The 23,927-nt window shown below is 36.3% G+C and overlaps 1 protein-coding gene across 5 annotated transcripts in view; it reads right to left on the bottom strand.

The window, feature by feature from the left end:
* Positions 1-21,295, bottom strand: part of SUZ12 (SUZ12 polycomb repressive complex 2 subunit) — a 45,900-nt gene extending 24,605 nt beyond the window's left edge. Inside the window, exons 1-6 of one of the 5 annotated variants that reach the window (XM_077852103.1) lie at positions 20,766-21,294; positions 18,459-18,505; positions 18,310-18,374; positions 13,830-13,898; positions 3,774-3,823; positions 475-560 (exon numbers count right to left, since the gene is read on the bottom strand). In XM_077852103.1, the coding sequence (XP_077708229.1) occupies positions 475-560; positions 3,774-3,823; positions 13,830-13,898; positions 18,310-18,374; positions 18,459-18,505; positions 20,766-21,039 (591 nt within the window). In that variant the 5' untranslated portion in view covers positions 21,040-21,294. Of the gene's footprint in view, positions 1-474; positions 561-3,773; positions 3,824-13,829; positions 13,899-18,309; positions 18,375-18,458; positions 18,506-19,428; positions 19,448-19,585; positions 19,773-20,765 lie in introns of those variants that run through there. The other 4 variants (XM_077852106.1, XM_077852105.1, XM_077852104.1 and 1 more) reach the window with 4 other exon arrangements.
* Positions 21,296-23,927: the final 2,632 nt, after the last annotated feature.

The following is a 23,927-nucleotide window of genomic DNA, read 5'->3' as shown; positions in this document are numbered from 1 at the left end:
AGTACCCAGGTGCACAGCTGGTTGGCTGGGTGTCCAACTCTTCGTTTCGGTTCAGGTTGTGATCTCAGGGCTGTGCCATCAAGCCCCGCCTTGGGCTCCGTGCTCGTTTCAGTCTGCTTGGGACTCTTTCTCACCCTCTCCCTCTGTCCTCACCCCCAAAATGCTTTCTCTAATAAATACATAAATTAGGGCAGCCCCGGTGGCTCAGCGGTTTAGTGCCGCCTGCAGCCCAGGGTGTGATCCTGGAGACCCGGGATTGAGTCCCGCATCGCATTCCCTGCATGGAGCCTGCTTCTCCCTCTGCCTGTGTCTCTGCCTCTCTCTCTCCGTCTCTCTCATGAATAAATAAAATCTTAAAAAAAAAAAAAAATTTGTTTTTTAAAAAAAGGCTTTCAAGATTTAAAATCACAATATATATGCATGAACATAATTTAAAAATTATTCCACATAATCTACCAATATTGTATATGTTACCTTTCTTTTTTTGTGGCAAACTTTCACAAGCAGGACTTCCAGGGTAACAGAATTTTGTTCATTTTCTGAGTTTTGTGATGGCTTATCTAAATAGAAAATCAATACTTTAAAATGTTTTTGTTTAAAAATATAAACGTTGTATTCATTTTCCTAAGAAGTCTGGGAAAACAAAAAGACTTCCTATTCCTATGATGACTTCTCAGAAGTTTACTCATTTTTCCCTCCCAAATCAGTTCCAAATTTGCAGCAAACTCTTTAAGTCCTTATATATAAAGTCATTTAAATAAACCTTTCACGATACAACTATAATTACCTTCCTACAATACTGTGATTTTCTTTTGATCAAATAAGATGTCCAATTATTTTAATTAACACTAAAAACATTTACTGATTACATGGCTATAAAGATTTAACATTTATGATAATAAGACTATAATAAACTGCCAGTCAAAAGTATTTTTGACAAATACAGTTAAAGCTTCTTGGCAGAAAACACAAATGAAATATTCAAGAAAGACAACCATACACAAAATAAACATTTATATTTTTTTCCTTGTCCCAAAATCTATTAGAAAAATTACTTAGTTTAAGATACACGTAAATTGAACTAGTTACACTATTATGTATGTTTCATTTTGAACGCACACTGGTATCAAACCAAAAAGTTATTTGATTTGACTAGGACTTGTGATCAAAGGGATTAAAATATGGATTTCATGCAAAAGTTACATAAACAATTATATTATCATTTCATAAGAAAGGTAGCTAATTTTTTATCTTTTCCCTAGAATTTCTCTAAAGCCTAATAAGCAGGACAGCTAAGCTTAGGATATTATTTACTACCTAGGGGAATCTCTCGATTTACAAAGTTTATGGATTTTAATTTTAATTATCAATTTACTGACAAAAGCTTTTGCAAATTAAGTTCTAGAGTACTTCTCTATAACTTGCTTTTAATCCCAAAGGTATTATTAATAGTTCAAACTATTTAATTGATCATCACTAGGTTTCAATAATATATAAAACTACTACAGTAGATAAATCCACTAACATAAAAATAAAATAATTTTTGTTCTGAGATTTTGGATGCTTTTTTCTACTTAAAACCATTCTTTGTATCAAGGTGTGTGCATAAAATACATTTGAATCAGTCTCTTTGAAAGTTGTATTCAGGATTAAAAAGAACTTTAATACAGGGGAAAAAAAATTCAGTATTTAAAATGCAGTAACAAAAAATAAAATAAAAAAATAAAATGCAGTAACAAAAATACTCTCCAAACCATACTCACCACAAAAATAGTACCCTAATAATCTTTGTGTATTATTTCTAAGCAGTTTCAAGTAGTAATAGCTAAACAAAGGTCTTCATTTAAAAATAAAAGGAAAAATAATCAGATTTTAGGGGTCTTGATGTTGGTTTTCTATCTTGATTTCTTAAAAATATTATTTCTTAAAAAAAAAACTACAAATATACCTTGATTAGACAAGAGAGTCAATATAGCTGCTTCTTCCCAACTTCCACTAATTTTCAAAGTTATAATGGGAAATTATTTTCTGGAAACAGAAGTATCAACAGAGTTTACTTTCTCATTTACTTCAGTAACATCAAGAAAAAATAAGAACTTCAAGTGAATTTGAGCAATTTTGAACTCTATATTTTGTCATGTAGACGGAAAAAAATTGATCAGACTACTCTCCAATTAATTTCAACTACTTCAACTAAAATTAATTCAACTTAAATATTAATCAAGTAACAATAAATATTAATTAGTAAATATTCAATAAATATCCATCATCAATTTCAGTTATGGATAACTTACATATGTTTTATGTACATCCCTGGGAACAAAAGGCTAATGAACCTATAATATTCAAACTATAAGCTTCAAAGTATTAGAGTCCATGTACTTTAAAAGTACCACAGAAAACTAAGTAAGTATAAGAAATGATTAGAAATAAGGACTCTATAAAACGACTGTAATTTAGAAAAAGACATAAAAATGCTGTTCAATTTATTTCTATATAAAAATGGATCAAATCTAAGGCAAAACTAGAAGTTACATTACATTAGCTGCTAAGAGATAACCAGATTTCAAACTTCTTACATAAAAAACCTGACTAGTTATTAAATTGTTCTAATATAACCATATTATTACTAAACTTTGTTTCTTACTAAATACTAAGGATGATCACCTTGACATGTTTTCTTAAAAGATTTCATTCCATTAAATGATAACTAAAGATGGATTAGGTAGCATTTCTCTCCATTCTGAAACCAACTGATTTTAGCATGGTTTTACCTCTTTTAGTTAAGTATCAACTTTTCTTTGTGAAATATCTAACATATTGATATATCCCATTGGTAGCAGTGGTTATTTGTATTGTTTTATTACTGTATTAAAAAATATATATATGATGCAATACCATCAACTAAAAATGTTCATACAGAAAGGATTCTACTCAGCGGAGAATTCACCTATTTCAGGTTCTAAGACAATTAATTTAAAGTTTAAAAATATTGGAAATAAAAAATTGCAAAATCTAAGAAATGGTACTGAAAAGATTTTCCCATAGTTTCTAAGTTATAAACTCTGGAAGGACTTTGAGTTGGGTAACATAATGTTATGTAGCTGCCTTTTTTTTTTTTTTTTTTAAGCAAGTTAGTGTCCTCAAAAATAAAAAGTATTGGTTTAGAGATAAGAGTTGGAATTTCATTTTAGATATAAGCCACATGCAGCAAACAATTACCTTCAAGAATGATCACACACAACACCGAATAATTTTAACAATTTCAAAATGTACTTAAAATTTAAATAGCAGGAAAGCAATAAGGAATCCGGGCTATATCAAGATTTTATGTATAAGGTCCAGCTACAAAAACCTTTAAAGACAGTTTTTAAAAATTTGTTCCACAGACAACTACTTCTGAATTATCCTGGTGCTTTATTAAAATGCAGACTCCTAAGGTTCACCAAAACCCTACTAGATCCGAATCTGTGTCCAGGTATAGTATTTTAAACAAACTGCCAGAATGTTTCTACACACACTAAAATTTAAGAACACTACTTTAAAAGTTGAAAGAGGTGAAAGTTACATCTTCCACATCTCATCGCTGACTATATAAAGCAATAACTGGAATTGTTGAAGTCAACTAAAGAGAAACTGAATTATCAGAATCAGTATTTTTTCCCACTAAGTATAATTTTATAAATTTACACACAAAAAAATAATTTCCTTTTTTATATTCGCAAAGGCATTTTGCTGTTAAAATGCCAATATATTTACTTTTAAGTACATACCATTTTTGTGGAAGAAACCAGTAAATGTAAGCTGCAGATGGGCTGACAAGCTAAAAAAACAAACAAAACAGTTATCACTTTAATGTTCTATAATAAAAATAGCCCTAAACTTTAAATCTAAGTTACTTCAGCTAATTTATAAATGCTTCATCTTTTTATTCTCAACTCTGTGCAAGCCTATGACTCCATGTAGTCTACAGACAAAAACAAAAACAAAACATTACAACACACAAAAAAAACCAAAGAAGTCAGTCAGAAAAAAAGAGATCACCAAATGAGAGGCAAGATAATTTACTGTGCTTTAGTACTCTACATATAAAAAGTGGAAACATTTCCCTTCTCACATCTCAAAAGAAAATTTTGGTAAAGGTAGCTGAATTCAGGAAAAGTGTTTAAATATTTTAAAGCTATGAAAATTCAATCCTCTAGCAAATGATGCAGGAATCAACACTTTCTTCTTCCATTAAGGGTGAAATATACAATTCGAGATCTGCTATAGATTTGTGATCTATTGTTTCAACATGTCATTTTCACTAAGTTTTAGAAGCAATGGAAAATGAAGCATAAATTACATGGATCCTTTTGCTTTGAAAATTATCAACTAACAATGGAAAAACTATTAAGATGAGACAAAATAAGCAGAAACATCCACAGGCTTCTGTAGTATCTTTAAACTGCAAAAGAGAGCAATCTATTAGTTGATCAAGAACCATTCATAAATTTCCAGAACATAGTTTTTGCTGTGTGATACAGACAGATGTCAGATTATAGAGGTCTAGAGAGAACAGATGTTGGGGAAATGGAAGCAATACTGATTTCTCACTTAAAACATGTACTAGTGTAAAAGGCAGTAAGGATCAATAAGGGTACGGTTCTGTACTTTTTAAAATGATAGTGACAATCTAGTCATTCTTATAATCAGAGAGGAAGAGTTATGTAAAGACATTGAGGCAAGAGAGTTTTAAGGAGCAAGTAATGATTGAAAATAAGAATATATTATAAAGAAGTTAGCTTTCTAACTCTGTCCAAGATCCTTCTCTTTCTTAGAGAAGACAATGATCCTTCAACAGAAGATGTGACGGTGCCTCTATCTTCTTACTCAGGTAAGCTAAGAACTGCACGCTAAAAAAACTACAGGATAGGGGGTCTCAAAGGGCATTTCCAGAACAGTACTAAGAAACGCACACTAGGATATTAGCAGAGGACAAAATGACTATGGGAGGGTGGAAATGGAAAGGGCTAAGCAGGGTTTTGAAAGCGTAAGTATGAGGGAAAATGAAGAATAACTGGAACTTAAACATCAACAAAATAAAAATGGTACAGAATGGGATTCTTTTTTTTTTTAAAGATTTTGTTTATTCATAGAGATGCAGGGAGAGAAAGAGAGGCAGAGACACAGGCAGAGGGAGAAGCAGGCTCCACGCAGAGAGCCTGACGTGGGACTTGATCCTGGGTCTCCAGGATCACGCCCTGGGCTGCAGGCGGCGCTAAACCGCTGCGCCACCGGGGCTGCCCACACAATGGGATTCTTAAAAACAGGAAATTCATATATATTACTTTTTGACATGAATCAGATATATTTTTTAAAAACATAAGGAGTGGGAAGGGGAGCACCTGGGTAGCTCAGATGGTTAAGGGTTTGCTTTCAGCTAAGGTCAGGATCCACGGGTCCTGGAATCAAGCTCCATTGTCAGCCTCCCTGCTCAGCGGGGAGTCTGCTTCTCCTTCTCCTCTCCCTCCTTCTGCCCCTCCTCTTGCTCCTGCTCTGTCTCTCAAATGAATAAGTAAAATCTTTAAAAAAAAAAAAAAAAAAAAAGTGGGGAAGAGGAGAGTTGACCATAAAAGGAGGCATGAGGAAATTTTTAGAAATCTTTATCTTGATTGTGGTGGTTGTTACCTGTGTGCAGTTGTCAAAACTCAGAACCAAAGAGACTGAATCTAAACGCATATAACTCATACCTCAAAAAGTATATCAAGCGGACAGACTGTAGAGGCCCAAAGGAATTTTTCAAAATGATGGAAACATTTCTATATCTTGATTCTGGTTATGGTTATATAAGTGTATACATTTGTCCAAACAGTAACTATAGGGGAATCTGGGTGGCTCAGTGGTTTAGCCCCGCCTCTGGCACGGGACTGTGTCTCAAGTCTCAAGTCGGGCTCCCTGCATGGTGCCTGCTTTTCCCTCTGCCTATGTTTCTGCCCCTCTCTCTGTGTCTCATGAATAAATAAATAAAATCTTTAAAAAAAAAAAAAAGCCCACTAACTATATACTTAAGGTGGGTGTATTTTACTGAATGTTAGTTATACCCAAAGCTGCTTTTAAAAAGTGTATCTGGGGGATTGCTGGGTGGCACAGTGGTTTGGCGCCTGCCTTTGGCCCAGGGCGCGATCCTGGAGACCCGGGATCGAGTCCCACATCGGGCTCTCGGTGCATGGAGCCTGCTTCTCCCTCTGCCTGTGTCTCTGCCTCTCTCTCTCTCTGTATGACTATCATAAATAAATAAAAAAAATTAAAAAATAAATAAAAATAAATAAAAAGTATATCTGCCATCTACAAAATCTACATGCCATTTACTAAAAGATGACTAGCGTTCTCCTATAAAAATAGTTCCATAAATGTCATCTTACAAAGCAGAATTAGCAAAACTCCAAAACATAACTGAAGGCAAAGAGGAACATTCTGTATTTTCCACATATTAGAAGACAATCCATTAGTCACAACCAATCTATCCTATTCTTAATTGCTTGAGTTAAACCTATATACCGCAGCCAGGTTTTCTTAAAACCCCATTCTGTATGTATTACTCCTCTCTTCAAATTTTCCAGTGAGTCCCCAACTGCCAAATCTTTTAATTGGTATCTATAATATGGCTCCTAAAGCCCTACAGAGGAAAACAGGACAGAATGGTAAAACAGAAAAATCCCAGTTTAAGTTCTGGCTCCAGTTAGTAGCTGTGACCTCTATCTATAAAATGAGAAAATGACCTCTCTTAAGATTATCAGGCTTGCATAAAATAATAAAGTATCCATCAAAGTACTCTCTCCCTCTTCTATAATGGCCCCATCCCCAAACATTTCAGAGCTTAATGATCACAGCTTAATCTCAAGTACTTGTATTTACCACTTTTTTACACATATTCCCTTTTGACAATCTTTTTATTACATCAGTGTCCCTATACCTAGCAGTGTTTTACACAAAGGCACTCAACAAATACTTTTCATAAGAATAGCGATGTCCTCCCAGAGTAAGATTTTTTTTTTTTTTTTTAAATTAAACTCTATGTCCAATGTGGGACTCAAACTCATGACCCAGAGATCAAGAGTCATATGCTCTACCGACTGTGCCAGGCAGGTGCTCTTAGAGTAACAGATTTTTAAGGTCAGGGATCATGAGCCATTACACTGTAGGGCTTATAGTATTATTTACATTGTTTTTATAGAAAATGTGGTTCTAAGCTCCAACTCTAAAATGCCAGAAGCATTTTAGATTGATCTACCACAGAAAATAATTTAAAGTAGTGCCACTCAACATGTGGTCAGCAAACTGAGGTCTCTAGGGGAACGTGTTACCACTCCACAACAAGGTAAGAAGCTAAGAGTAAGACTTAAACAGTTTATAGAAATTTAACATTCCCATAACATCCAAGCTTGTGATCAGTAAGTATATTTACAAAAATACCGATCTATGAAAGACGGAAAATTAAACACAAAGGTCCTTCACCACAGGTGGTTTGAGACACAGTTTTACATGGTATGTTCTAAGTTAAAAGAGATAAAAGCACATTAGGCTATCATTCTAACACTTTCTTTAAGAAAAGGAATTCTTTGGGCAGGCGGGTGGTTCAGCAGTTTGGTGCCGACTTCTGCCCAGGGCATGATCCTGGAGACCCGGGATCGAGTCCCATGTCAGGTTCCCTGCATGGAGCCTGCTTCTCTGTCTGCCTGTGTCTCTGTCTCTCTCTCTGTCAAGAAAGAAAAGAAAAGAAAAGAAAAGAAAAGAAAAGAAAAGAAAAGAAAAGAAAAGAAAAGAAAAGAAAAGAAAAGAAAAGAAAAGAAAAGAAAAGAAAAGAAAAGAAAAGAAAAGAAAAGAAAAGAAAAGAAAAGAAAAGAAAAGAAAAGAAAGAAAAAGAAAGAAAAGAAAGAAAGAAAAGAAAGAAAAGAAAAGAGAAAAGAAAAGAAAAGAGAAAAGAAAAGAAAAGAAAAAAAAAAGGAAAGGAATTCCAGGGACACCTGGTGGCTCAGTGGTTGAACGTCTCTCTGCCTTGGTCCCAGGACTGAGTCCTGCATGGGGCTCCCCGCAGGGAGCCTGCTTCTCCCTCTGCCTATGTCTCCAGACCTTTCAATGTGTCTCTCATGTATAAATATATATATTTAATTCCTACTTCAATTAACTAACTTAAAAAACAACTTTGTGAATGTGATTTACTATGCACAATTTTCCCTCTAACTCCCCTTCCTAAAAGTACCTAGAATAAAATCTAACAATGAGGCCTAGCTGCTCTCTTCCAGGGTGGCTTCATTCAAGAAAAAAGGGCAATTTTCTTTCCCTTTCTGATTTACCATCTTCCCTCTCATGTGGCCACCATATTCACATCTTAATTGTTAAAGCTGAATTAGAATGGAAGGCAAAGAAACACGTAAGACTGGTCAGGCCTATTTGGTTTTAGGCTGCACGTGATCTAACTTCATCAAGATCAGATACCAGATAAGGATTTGGTTCATCTTTGTGATATATTCCCTATCCATATCTTCTGAGAAAGCAAGCAATGGGGCAACAGGAAACTAGGCGAGGAATCTAAACTTTTGAGGTAAGATTCCAAGCATAAACTTCTAACAACTCTAAAGCTGTCTGCAGAATGAGGTTAAGTAAATTTAAACTCATAAGGGACTAATATTTTGAGATGACACCCATGGAGGAAACTCAAATTTTAAGAATAGCCAGATCTCACTGAAAGACCAAGTTTTCAGGCTGGAAAGAGACCAAGACTAGTGCCTCTAATTTATACACATTAATCTAAGGCTTCATTTCTAGAGTTATGGCTCTATTACTTCAAAATAGGATAAGCTATTTGGCGTCTACACTCTTAGAAGTTAGTTACCTAACTTTTCTTATACATTTAATGCTATCATGCATAAAACTGAGAAACTGGGATGCCTGGGTGGCTCAGCGGTTTAGTGCCTGCCTTTGGCTCAGGGAGTGGTCCTGGAGTCCCGGGATCAAGTCCCACATTGGGCTCCCTGAGTGGAGCCTGCTTCTCCCTCCGCCTGTGTCTCTGCCTCTCTCTCTCTCTCTCTCATGAATAAATAAAATCTTAAAAAAATAATAAGTAAATAAATAAATAAACGGAGAAATTGGTGACTACCTCAATCCCATTATTCTGGGAATCCAGCCTCTCTTCCAAGATTCAGACACAAGAAAGGGAAACATTTTGTAATGAGAAGATAAAGTTGAATGAGGGGAGGGAGTCCTTTACAAATAAATAAATCCCTTTCTAGAAGTATAATAAGACAAAACATAAAGGAATTATTGTAAACCCAAAGATTATATAAACAGAAACATCATAAAAACCTGTTTTTAAACACTTAAGATTTTAAGAATCAGACATGCTCAGTAGCAACTGATAAGGCACCTTTAGGAATAAGTATGTAAAAAGAATCCATAGCTCAGGTTCTGAAAGAGAAACAACTAAAACTCAAACATGAAAAGATGCTGATTTTTTAAAAAAAGATTTTATTTATTTATTCATGAGAGACAGATGGGGGGGGGGGGCGCAGAGATGCAGGCAGAGGGAGGAGCAGGTTCCATGCAGGGAGCCTGATGTGGGACTTGATCCCGGGTCTCCAGGATCACGCCCTGGACTGAAGGCGGCGCTAAACCACTGAGCCACCAGGGCTGCCCAAAGATGCTGATTTTAAAATAGTTTCAAAACCTGTGTCCAATACAAGATTGTTAAAAAAAAAAAGAAAGGGGAGAAACATCTCAGATCTTATGAATGGTAGAAAAGACATACAATTAAGAAGCAGCCTTAAATTTAAAAAATGCAGCTAAATCTACAAAAGAGAATGGTAGGGAAATGCCATTAATTCAATATATCTATTTAAAGTAATTTATGACTTTCTTGGGATAAAGACAAATATGCTTAAATAGCCTACAAGGCTCTGCATTATCTGGCCATGGCCATCTGCTCTAGCCTTATCTAATGCCACTCTCCTTATTCTTTCTACTCGGCTACTCTGGCCTCAAATGTCGTACCTGAAATATTCTATTTAGAATCACCTATCTGTTCACCCTCTTGGTCCCCATTTTACTCCTATATTCATCTTCATATCTCAGCTCCTTTTTTTAAGGAAGCGCTCTTGACCATCACTATTCCCAAATCCAACATCTCAAACAAGAGCTGGTGCACCTGCTTCATACATTGTTTCCCTATATTTTTCTTTCCTAGCAATTATTTTACAATTGTACATATTATGAAATTTATCTTTTTCCTCCAGAAAGGCAAAGTCTTCATGAGTTTTGCTATTATATCCCCAGCACTTAACAGAGTTTTGGACCTGGTACACTAAAAAAAACTGGACTCTTAGGGGGAAAAAAAAACAAACTGGACTTCTTTATACAAAAGATGCTTAGAAAATAAAGATTATTAATTCAAAAGCTTTGGTGGTAACAATAAGAAGTGATGAAAGGCAATTTATGTTATCTACTAAAATACTGGCTTGAAAATGTCCCTAGTAAAAGCTCTAGTGCTGGTATTTTTTGAGGGGATTTTTCTAGCTGCTAACAGAGGACCAGGAATGGATGATGATTAAGGCGAAGAGAGAAGACATTTTGCTTCTCACTTGGCCCCAGGAAATACTTTCTGGAAGCAACTCCAATTTGGAAATCTCTTCATGCTACCTTTCAACCAGTGCTCATGCACTTTGAAGTTAAAGGAGTTATGACTACAGAATTCTAAAACTGGTAGTACTAATAGCACAAAAGACTCCTGGGATCCTGCTAGGATAAAAAATTACAGACAGACCAGTGATTTATTCCAGCAAGCCATAGTACTTGGTCAAGACCCACAATAAATTTGAAACCCACAATAAATTGGAATGCCAGAAATAAGAACTGAAGAGGAATTACACCAAACATTCTAAAAAGAAAATAAAGACATTTGAAATATACCCTATCACACCAAAAAGCAAGAAACAGCAGGAAAAATTTGAGACTAAAGGTACAACCACTATGAATTTCTAAAATCTAACTGGGTATGAAGTTTTCAGAAAGCCATTCTTCAAGAAACGAAATAATCTTCATAGATGGTAGGGTTACAAATGTCAAATATGGCTTATTGCCACAAATTGACTGACATCTTAAGGAAATAAAAACTATGAAATGTCCCTTTTTCTCCATCAGTTGCTTCTCCTAATAAGTTCTGCCCATTTCTGTGATGAGCAAAGACAATAGTAGCTCTAGAATATAAAATAATAAAAGATCCTTGAACACCAACTTCATTTTGCACAGATAATGCTGGGAATTTGATCTGGTTTTTAAGTTACTACAAATGACATAAATAGGTCAGGCTGTTGATTGTTCTAACTTTGGGGCTATAGTACTACATTTGTATATCTCGATACTTCCCTGAACTCTGGAGAATGAAATACATGGGATCTAGGAGTAAAGATATTACAAATTTGGAAGTGCTCAAAGAATATGAGTTCCAATGGAAGACTCCCAGACTATTGCTGTTGAACAAATCTAGGATCCAACTAAATTGAATTAAGATCGGAGATGGTACAGAATAAAAAATATACATGGAAGACAGATATGTTCTGTGCATGATTTAACTTCTACTAATTGATGTCAGGAAAAACAAAGATTAATTTTGTCCTCTTGTAAGAGAATTTGACCACAGTTTTTTTTTTAAAGTTTTATAGTGCCAGAATGACATATTGGGTGTCTAGGGAACTTCTTACAATCCTATGTGATAAGTTTAATGGAACAACAGGATTATGCCTAATTGGAGATGAAAAATACATTGAAGTAATTTAATAATACAGAGCCTTAAGGGTAAACTTAAAATGAAGCAATCTCCCAATTCATTTTAGTGACTCTGGGAGTGACACCGAGAAATTCATAAAAGATCTTGTGGGGGGATGCTGAAGCACTTAGCACAATAACTCAACACCTCTGGAGCCTAAAGTGCCTTCTTGGGCATTAAGCATGGTCAGCTCCAACATAGTTAGGGCTGTTATTTTATTTATTTATTTTTTTTAAGAGAAAGAGACAGAGAGAAAGAGATCAATCTTAGGGGGTTGAAATGACCAATTCACTAATCTCAACTGGATCCTGAAGACTGAAAAAGTTGTTTTTCAAAATTACAGGAAAGAATTCTTGCAACCCTCTGAAACTTCTGAGTTAAAAATACCTGTTACAATACTGGCCTAGCTGTTGAACGCACCGGGTCAAAAGGAACAAAATTATTTAGTGAGTGATTATTCACAGAGAACTGACCAGTATTACGTGTTTCCCTCACAACACACATTCTAAGGAAAGCAAAGTAGTATTTATTAAAGCCAACGTCCCACTGAGATAGTAGTAGATTTAGCAGTGATAATGATAGAACCTTGATGGGGAAGATCAAGAAAAGGGCTAAGTTTTCTTCTTGGTTTATTTTTCCTTCCTACACAAACCCTGAAAGACCTACAGGTCAAACTATTAAAATGTTCAGGAGAAAAGAATTAGGAAAGCTCAGAGATCAGGTTCTGACTACAGCTTATACTTTAGTAAAAAAGGCCCCGAGGATCCCAAGAGATCTGTCTAGGGTAGGTGATCAGACAAGGAATCTGGAACAGAAATTCAAGCAACAGAGTGTACACATACTGACAACATTCTCAGTCCTATGTTGTAAGGTACTCCTTGAGCAGTAATAGATTAGGTAAAGATTTGGGATCTCAGCTTCTAGAATGGACCATCATAGCTTATTTACAAGTCAAGACTGCCTAGATATGGAAATATAAATTACAGTTCAGTCCTACAAGAATGCAAGACACGTAATTAAAAATGCGATTTTTCAATTCAAGTAACAAAATAACTGAATTCAAAAGCCAAACTTAAAATATAAGCAACTGCAAAAATGACATCTTATACCAGTTACTAAAATAAGAAACCATAAATGAAGTATCAAGTCAGCGTACATCCTGTCTAAATTGGTAAAGTATGATTTAAATTTTCAAGAGACAAAAATCTATTACGGCAATTTTACCAGCTTCATTTTTAAAAAATCTAGTACTTTTAGTTTTGTATTCTCCCTGAAAGTTGTCAATGAATAAACAAATACCACCCAAGTTCCTGTATCTCTTTAGAATGATACTCAACTTTCTTCAGTTTACTTATCAAAGAAAAAATGGAAGCACACTATCTAGCTTAGGCAGATAGTAGGCTAGTCAGAACTTTTAGGGATTAGTTCTGAGTTATTACATTTGAAAACATACAATAAATAGATTCTGTCCAAAGGGTCAAGTTTCTGAAACTTATGTGATGAACATATTTCAAATATTAAGTTAGGAATATTTTGACTGAAAGGTATAAATATGGGGAAGGACAAGATGGAATGAGAGGCTCTTTCAGATTTGAAGACAATTATTTAGAAGAAATGTCATGTTGTGAAGCATCTGGCATACCATCTAGCATAGAGTAAGTGTACCATAAATATGAGTCTCCATCCCTCCTTACATGAGGTAGTAGGATTAATACCAACTGCATAAGTTATAGAAATTTTGAGTCAAAATGCAAGAATCTGGTAATAGAGATAAACAATAATGAACACAACTGCCTAAGAAAAGTGAGTCCCCAGAGCTGGAGGTATTCAAGATGAGGCTTAAGGATCTCTGCCATATATGCTAGAGAACTATTAATTCCTGATTTATGTATGAGTTTGGACCAACTGACCTCTAAGGTTTCTTCTAACTCCTTACAATATTGGGGTGATCACTAGAGAAATGATCACTATAATTTTTTCCTCTTTCCTCAAGTATGTCACTTAAATGTAAACTGATAGGTTATCTTACCTATGAGATTCTTGCTCTCCTTTCATTTTCTCTACTTTTGATAACATATCATCAACTTTAAATGTTTTCCTGAAAGAAACAGATAAACAAAATAATCACTTCTCAACTGGGAAAAAAAAAAAAAAAAGATTACACTTCATTGTCACCATAATAGGCAAGTTGGAAATCTGATTTTGATTATTTTTAATAAGATAAATTGTGGATGATTAGCCATAACAATGAATACTACATTGAGACAGTATATGTTATAATACAGTAGACAAGCCTTCAAGTCCCATCTCAAATGCTATCTTTTCCATAAAACCTTTTGTAATTATTCCCAAACCAGAGTGATTTCCCCTTACCTATGACACCTGGCTTATATTTATTTTGACATTTAGTCTCATTAATGTTAATTTGCATAAATATAGTATTTCTCCTCCTAGACTCTAAGTTCCTGAAGGGCAGAGATTGCTTTTCTTCAAGGAAAGCCACATAGTGCTTGCATCAGTACCTTACATTTGAACAGTATTCAAGCATCTGTTGGACTGAACCAAACAAATGCAAACCATATATATTTTGAAACATTCATCTATTTCTATTAAGTAAGCTGACAAAAATATGTGGTTGCACGATTACATAAAAAAGATATTTTATTAAAAATATCTGAAGTTAACAGAAATCGCCAAAGATTACTAGCAATGGCTAAAATTAAATGATATGTCATATTAAAGAGATGGCTATATCAACAACCATCATGGAAAAATTTTGAAGTTTAGGGGTAATACTCATCAAATCATACGATTATTGGCTTTTAACTTTACAAGTTTAAGAGGAAAAAAGTACATTTTCCACAAAATAGAAACTTAAATTAATAACCTCCACATGCTCCCAAGCAATTTCAGAATGAATTGACTCTAAAACAAGCCTTATCTTAGTTCTTACGGTGGTCTATTATACTTGTCCTATAGACAGAGGCTAGAAATCTAGACCCACATTTGTTAATTGGAAACGAGTATTTTTTTATACTTATTTTCTTCAAACTTAAGACATGAATAGCTTAATGTATTGCACATAAATTACTTTATAAAGCTTGAATTCAGATACTAGAAATTACTAATATGCTCATTCCTCAATAACAACTATTGTACTCAACTACTATTATAAAAAATTATCAGTAGAGAAATGTTCTTTTGAAGTTTATTTAAAATCAATTAATTAACAGATAATGTATTATTGGTTTCAGAGGTAGAGGTCAGTGAGTCACCAGTCTTATAGAATACCCAGTGCTCATTACATCACATGCCCTCCTTATGTTCATCACCCACAGAGAAATGTTAATGTAAATAAACTACAGTAGAATACTAATAGGAAGAGCAGAATAGATGCAATCTACAGTTCAGATGAAAAATCAGCCTCCATTAACAAAGGATCTTTTTTTTAAAAAAGCTTCTCTCTTTACCTTTAGAGTTACTGAAAACTTCAATATTAAAGTTTCATCCAATAGAGCATAGTAAGTAGTACTTTTTAGGAAGGATGGCAATACATTTTTCATTCTCCACAGATAAGAGAGAAGAAAGAAGGAAAATGTAGAATTATTTTAGGCTAGTTGCAAAGAACGTTACATTATAAATACTGAAAATGTACTATTAAGGAAGGTTGTGAAGTCACTGGAAACTTTTAAGAATAATATGTTTATGTTTATGTAATGATTAAGAAGAAATCCTGCCTGTAGAAAGAAAAGTTAAGACTCTAAGTCACAAGGTTCATCTCTTCCAAAATTATGGAGGTGTGCATAGGAGAAGTTCACAGGAAAGTTGAATATTAACAACCATGTGAAATAGGTAAGATCATAAAGGCAATCCAGTCTTCCTTAGGAAAAAACCAAAACCACATAAGCAACTATACAAAAGCAGCCTCACTCTCAGCACCAAGTATGTCTGTTTTTTAGAAAGGTATTGCAACAGTCCCAGATTTAATAAGGGAAATGATTATTAAAAGATAATCAAAAAAGGAGAATACGTTTAAAATCCAAGAAATTCCAGGAAATTTTCTTCGGAGGATTCAGGAACAGTTTACATGAAATCTAGTAAAATGGATTCAATAAAAGATGGCCTTCTCCTCACAAATATTTCCACTGTATCAATGTTGTGTTAGTCTATAGAATTTGAATACCTCTATAAAGCGAAACTAAAGTACAAGGAGAGTTTAATAAACATACCAGAATTAATATCACAACTGAGTGGATGATTTCAAAGGGAATGCTATATTTATTCCAACAACGGGTATTATGCTGTTATAACAGTAAAAACGGAGTTCCAAAAATCATTTTGAGCAAAAGGATCGTATTAAAAGCAACTTTATAAAAGGAGTCCCAAAAACATGTTTAACGAAGACCACAATCACTAGGCTAAATTCACCACCTTCCGAAGTCACCAACTACTTTGAAAAGAACAGCATTCATTTGAGGATGCAAGCTGTGTAATTGTTAAAAATTAGTTCTAATGTCTTTTATAAGCCAAGTATATAACAAAAGTATTAAGTGACTCCTAATGCATTTTTGCATGGAAATAAACTATGGGATTCACAGGTTTCTTGTCTGGTAAACTGCTGCAAAATTTCTGCAGAAGACAATTTTTTCCCTAAGGAGCAATAAATTAAGAAAAGTAATCTCTGCTACCAAGCTTTTAAAACTGTCTCCACCTATATGAGCAGACAACGGAAATGTATCCAATGAGACAAATAGCCCCATAAACAAACATGACAGGAAAATAATGAACTTATGTTAATTTAATACATTAAATGTATTTTTTTAATTTATGGATTAACTCAAACTTACTTTGAAAAAAACTTAATCATTAAAAAAAAAAATGTTTAATCTCTACACCCAATATAGGGCTTGAATTTACAACGCTGAGATAAAAAATCGCATGCTCTACGGACAGCCAGCCACCCCCCAAAAAACTTAATCACTTTTAAACTGAAATCAGGCGGCATCCTAAATAACTGATCTTCCCTATTAAAAATACTAGAGAAAAGAGTTAACTACCTCTTAATAAAATTCTCCTAGTTTTATAGAATAAATCAGCACACTATGGACCATAGGCCAAATCTGGCCTACTGTCTGTTTCTGCATAGCCGTGAGCTAAGAATCATTTTTATGGATAAATATTTGCAATTGATTTGATAGAGAACACTAACTCTAAACCCCAAGTAAGGTAAATGTCATTTCCTCCCATTCTACAAAAATAAGAATCTCACACTTCTCACTAGTGGGCAGATCTTACAAAATACTGTACTCAATTATTATATTTTGAATTTCATCAATAAAAAATTTGTAGACACTTGTTTTCTCTTTTTTTGCATAAGTACCTACCTACATTCTAATTAATAAACTGAATTCTGCCTCCTGGATCACAAGGTCCTTTACTATCTGGTCCTTCACAGAAAAAGTCTGCTAAACCCTGGCATTGATCAAATAATGGCACAGACAGGCAAAAAGCTGACAAATTTAATTCTTTTGCCTAATCCATCACCTTATTCCTAGTTATTTAGGCTCTTGGCAAGCTTCATCTATTAAATGTAATGCACACAAGCACGCAATCGCTCGCACACACTCTCCCTGTTCAGAAAGATTACCAGAAGACAAATGGTTTTACCATTTTAATCCTTCAAAATACACCTAGGTATATTTATAAAGCTAAGCCAAGTCTTGCTATGGAAACATGATGCTTAGTAATCAGTAGGAGTCTCCAAAGGAGTTTGGTTTCGAAGTCTATCAGGATAGCTTAATGGTTTTAGTGAATCAAGACTAACAATACCAAATGCTTAATACAAGTTCTCTCCTTTAAACTTAAAATTGTTCATTTGATATACTCAATAATCTTTCATGTAGGGTAAGAAACCAGCATTCCATAATTATATATGGTTACATATTACATGTACAAACAAAAATAAGCTCTGATCGACACTTCCAGACTCCACTTGAAGACTAGATAATTAAGACTATCTTGTTTTTTAAGGACACTCACAACTTACTAACTTCAGAAATATTTCCTTTCCTAGAAAGATCACCACCGAAGACATAAAATGAAACTTTCTGAACCTATCATTATAGAAGCAAATTCTTTATTGTTAGAACATATAGGAAATGTTTAAAAATTAACCTAAATTTACTTATTCAAGATATTTCCCTGAGCCCCTCAATATTTAAACCCCCAACTTCTACCAAACTTGAAAGTAACTCATAGCACAAAGTAAAAACATTATTCAGTAAAATTACTTCATTCACTCCACTACTAAATCATTCCTATTAGGAAAAAAAAAATGGTAATAAACTGGGATTTATAAAAATGATACTATTAGAAAAAAAATCACCTGGCAACCAATTCAACCACTTTTTCACCTCAGTCTTCATATTTAATCTTTAATTAGAAACAGTACTTTAAAACACAACTTTAATATCATTTGATCAACTCAAAATAAGATTCACAAAATGTACCTTTTGATGTTTGTTCTGGAGTTTCGATGAGACATGTAAGTAAGAGTCCTGTGCAAAAATATTGGCTATAAAAAAAGTTTTAGAAATGTTAAAATTAAATGCATGAAATTTTATGAAAAAAATATTCATTAATTTTATTGACTACTTACAGCTATAAGATTTCGAGTTCGAAGAAATCTATAGATCTGCGTTGGTTCTAGGTAACAGGAAACAAAAGGATTACTTAAGTTCTCAAGAAAATAACCAGTCCAGTCAGTGTTATAACCAATGTAAACCAATCACCTGTATGAAAATCATGTACTAAATATTGACATCAAGAAAATTGGTACGCACAGTAAGATCAAAAAACATTCAATCTATGTCTTATATTCACAAAACTCATCTACATTTATTTTAAATTAAAGGTTTCCCTCAATCTTGTGCTTAGGCCTTGCACTTCTAAGGTAGCTAACTTTTTAAACTAGTCTGTATGCAGAACTGAAGAGTAATTACACTGATTATTTAGCTAATTTAAACTGTTACTCATCTTCTCCCAAAAAGTAGCCGAAACAAGGTAGCCGGATTCAGCAAAAGAACTTATTGATGCTAAACAACAAAATGATATTTTCGATTTTTAACTGGTCTTTTAAAAAATTTGTAGTAAGCCAAAACAGAATAAAACAGTTTCCTAGATGTCCTAATGCAGATATGATTGTGAATCCATACTGAAAGAACTGCGATGCAAACTGTAGCTTAAATTTCCAATGAATATTTAGTTATACTTGAAGTTTTTATCTATTTTGCTCAATACTTATATTGAATATATTACATATATTCCAATACGTAAACACTACCTGAACATGTATTTTTTAATTAATTGACAGATTCCTAGGCTTTTTAATGTTGTTTAAAGTTCCTCTGCCTTTATACATAAAAAATATATTTTATATACAAATACAATACCAGTTCCCTTAATGATTTAGCAGTATTACATTTCTCTAAATAAAGAAGTATCAAAATGAACTAAAGATAACTGACTATATCAGTAAACAGCATTTTAATTTCCCAGAAATTAAGATTAATATTAGAGAAGAATCAAGTTGTTTTGTTGACAAAATCTAGCACTTAAGGACAGCTTACTCCTCTAAGGTAGACTCATCAGAAAGCAAAATAGCTTAAACTTTCTTGGCAGATTTGTCTTCTCATAACAGAAAGAAATGTTTAAATTTCCACTTAATCTTCAGTTAGTTTTTACTGTCAAACGAAAAGGAGAAGATAACTTAGAAGGGGTACAAACATGTATGTTTATTGTCATCACTGCCTTCAGTTCTCCACCATTTTTCCAATTTAAAGCACTCCAGATTTTTCAAAGTAGATTAAGCAAAAGAAAGACTGTGAATCTCTCTCAAGCAGGTTCAATATTCGTTTCAATAAAAACTGAAATTCCTTGTATTGAATTCCAATTAGAATTTCATGAAGCACTAATCAGAGAGAATGAAAGAAGGGTATTAAACAATGTAATACGTCTTTTCAAGCACAGCTGATACCATGCCTTAAACATATGCCACAATAAAATTGTAAATAAAGACATTCGGCGGTAAAGCCGAGTTTCTCCAAGTTTGTTATTTAGCTATTAGCGATCATTCAAATTATAAAACGTACACAAAAGCAAAAAGGAAAACAATCAGGGTATAATACTCATTAAAGGACAGCTGAAATTATTTACAGTCATGCTGATTTTAATAAATTCTATTGTTTGTTTCCAGACACCTTGGCTTCCTTTCCAAATCAAGTCATAGTTTCGCCCCTTAAACAAGACCTTAAAAGCCAAAACTGACACAAGAAAACGTCCCGTAATTAAGACAAGTACAACGGGCAGATTTCCGAGGTCGTCTCAAGATAAGGTGCTTAAGCACAACCGGACTCAGTTTATGTACTCATGGAATGGGCGGATAGATCTGAAAGGTTCTGAAGCATCAAAAGGTGCCATATTAACATGCAGCACCAAGTTAGTGCGAAAGCATTTCAGACAAATGACAATTTGGTCGGTTTTACTGCACTCATCACTTCACAGGCTTAATTCTGCCCCTCGAAACCTACAACCGAAACACTTGTACTTCCAGAGTAAGAAGAGACATGAAAGAAATCAAGAACTAGTCTTGGGATCTGACGGCATCCTCAGTCCAACTGTAACCTTCTCATCTAAAAGGAGGCTGCTCTTAACGTGGGGCCCCACTGCCCAAGCTCGTGCGCTAATCTTCGGGGAGTCAAGAACCTCACCTGCACCCCAGAGGCCCTACCTCGACTTGGGGCCCCCCTGACCGTAATCCCTCGAGCGGGACCGGCACCCTCAATTCCTCCCTCCACTCCCCAATCAAGTCGGGTCCCGGCGAGGAAGGGGGCCCAGTACGAGTGTCCCGGCCCCCTAATGCTGGAAGACGGGGTATTCCTGCCCTCGAAGCCTCAAACACACTCACTCTCAAAGGCCTGGAGGAAAAGCTCGTGGTCAGCCTGGACGTGCTCCATTTTCGGCTTCTTCACCGGTAACACCGCGGCCCCAGCCGCTGCCGCCGCGGAGGAGGAGGAGGAGGCCGAGTAACTGCCGCCGCCTCCACAGCCCCCGCCGCCGGATTTGCCGCCCGACGCCGTAGCCGCCGCCACAGCCGCCGAACCCCCGAAGCCGCCTCCCCCGGACCCCGCGCTGGGCCCCGAGCCGCCCCCTCCCCCACCGCCGTGCTTCTGAGGCGCCATCGCGGTTCCTGCCTCCTCCCCCCGCCAGCTACCCGCCGGGCGGCCCCGGAGAGTAAGCGCCTGCAATACCAACCGCTCGCCCCAGCAGGCTCCGGCGGACCGAGGGGGGAAGGAGGAGAGAGGGGAGGAGAGGGGAAGGGAAGGGAGGAGGAGAGGAGGGAAGGAGGGAGGAAAAAAAAAGTGTCTCCTCCTGAGAGCCCCGCTCCGCTCCGGAGGCCGCTCACCCTAGCCTGGCCTCGCTCCGCCCACTTCCCCCGCCCGGCGTCCTGATTGGCCGGCGGGAGCGCGCGCCGCCCGGCCGCCCAGCCCGTTGGCCCGCGGATTCTCCCGTCAGTCACGCGGAGGCGCTTCTCGCGGAGGCGCGGCTTGGTTGGCCCGTGCGCGCTGCCGATCGCGGGCCCGGCCGCCTCTTTGAACTGAATTCGCGGGAAAATTAGGGGTCGGAGCGGCCTTCCTGCTGGCCCCGGTGCATTGTGGGGATAGAGGGACCCAGCGAGCGGCTTGGAGAGCCGTTTCTCGCCTTCTGAGCGTCGTCAGTCGCCGCCCCCAAGGGGGTACAGGACCTCTGAAGAGAGGCGGGCCTCGGAGGAACTGGGGGCGCGGGGCCTGTTCAATGAACTCAGATCCATTACCGACCATCGAGTCTCTAACTTCGCAGGAAGGGGCCAGGCCGGGAGTTGGATGGGTCGATTCTCGGCAGAGGGGATCCCGGGGCGGGGACCCATCTCCGGTCCCCTCGCCACCACGTGCCCCAAGCCACCCCTGGCCCGATCCCAGCCCGCAAAGCCCCTGAGAGGACAGGGCGGCCGCCGGGGAGCTGCGGCTGCTGCTCTCGGACGCCACCGGGCTCCACCAAGGGGAGCGATTTCCATGTCACAGGAATCGCCTGTAAAACGAGGAAGACTAACTTTGGTGGGTGATTGGAAGCTTCAGGATCGTTACTGAGAAAGTCGTGGCTTCTCAACGTGCTGGAAGCAAAACCTAGATATCTGATCCCCACCCCCTTCAGCCCGCCGGGCACCGTAGGAGTGGTCAGAGGGGAAAAGTGGACGATTTCTTTAAAGTACGTATAACCTTGACAACCTATTCATTTTGCGCTCCGAAAGTTAAGAGGGAATCCGTTGTTTTGCCGGTCCTGCTCAATAAGATAGATGCCTAGGCCCGGTTTTGTCTCCTCGTAACAGACAGGTTTGGAGTTGAGCTAACACTCCTACTAAAGATTTGAATTTCAGGTTGGACGAGGTGATCTCTAAGATGTTCCTACAGTTCAAATACTGTGATCTTATATTGCATTAAAATGAAACATTATCTTCAAAAATCCCAATCTATAAACACAACCATTTCATACTTTAACATGTTTCTAACGTCTGCTTTGGGACCTTTATAAACGTGAACTGCAAACGCTGTTTACAAAACCAGTGATTCTGGGACAGTTAGTCAAACATCTGAGGTACTGCTTTTAATCCAGGCATTTGCTACTTAAGAAAATGAGCTCTACAAATAATGGGTTTAAGATAAAATTTGCCATTTCAGGAATACCGAAATAAGGTATACCTGTTGCTGATTTTTAAGTATAATCTATATTTTCAGTCAGATTAAAAAGTCCAGAATGCTCTCATTTGTTGTACTATTCTGTACTCTCCACTTAAAAAAAAAAAAAAAATTTGCATCCTTCCCCCAAAAAAGTGTTTTTTTTTTTTTTGTTTTTTTTTTTCTCTTTTAGATTTCTGAAGTAAGCCTTTCCTGATTAATGCCACCCCACAGAGGTTTGTGGAGTTTTAGATCTTGGTAAACTCAAGCTAAGCACTGCAGGATTAGAAAATGAGGTTTCATCATTTGGTTCTGGAGAATTAAATCACACTAGACAAATCACAAAAAAATCAAGTTATAAAGCAGAATGCTAAGTTATTAACAATAAATATACCCAGCCAATGATCCATCACTTATACAGGGTTTTCCCTTTGGAGGAGAGTGTGGGGGACAAGTACAGTTCAAGAAAAAGCAAGTCACAGGTCATCATTGGTCTTTGATAAACAGAGAAATGGAGCTAAGGCAGTTGGGATGTTCTTAAAGGGTATTTCACATAAGAACTGCATGTTAGCATTCTTGGTTTCGGCATGGGCACGGTTTGGGTGTACAGTAGTTAACCAGTACTGGTCATGAGAATCCAAGCCAACCATCTGTGGAAGAGGCATAGTAACAAATTTTAATTTTTGGTTTTCTTTGTCTTGAATATATGTAGGATACTGAAAATATCCTATTACCTCAGACAAGGTAGAGTTAATTGATGAGTTATCTTTTATAGCCCACTTACATTTTGTTCCATAGGTAAAATGTTTAGAGGTCATCACACAGTTGTTTTTGTGGCCAGCTAATTTGTTTTGTGGTGTTATATAAATGACATATATAAAAACATATGTGTATGTATATATATATCTGTACCTCCCTCTATATATATGTTTATATGTACTATATATATATATAGTCCCCTACCTCATACTGAACTTGCTTTCCAGGGTTTTCTTTTTTGCCTTCATGCCATATCTGGAATTGAACTGTAAAATCCTAAAAAGCAAAGGCCATCGTCCTTTATATGTGTGATATATATATTTTATATATATGTCTATATATTTTCTAGCACAGGATTAGATATGTGGGCAAGGAAAGAAGAATAGCAAGTGTTTTAGCCTTTATAGTTTTCTATATGCTTTTATATGTATTTTTAAAAGATTTTTATTTATTTATTCAGGAGAGATATGGACTGAGAGAGAGAGAGAGAGGCAGAGACATAGGCAGACGGAGAAGCAGGCTCCTGGCAGGGAGCCTGATACGGGACTTGATCCCAGATCCCAGGATCATGGCCTGAGCGGAAGACAGGTGCCCAACTG

This window comes from Canis aureus, chromosome 16 (assembly GCF_053574225.1).
Source record: "Canis aureus isolate CA01 chromosome 16, VMU_Caureus_v.1.0, whole genome shotgun sequence".
Classification (NCBI taxonomy): Eukaryota; Metazoa; Chordata; class Mammalia; order Carnivora; family Canidae; genus Canis; species Canis aureus.
Note: the sequence above shows the minus strand (reverse complement) of the source record. Positions and strands in the feature narration are given on the sequence as shown.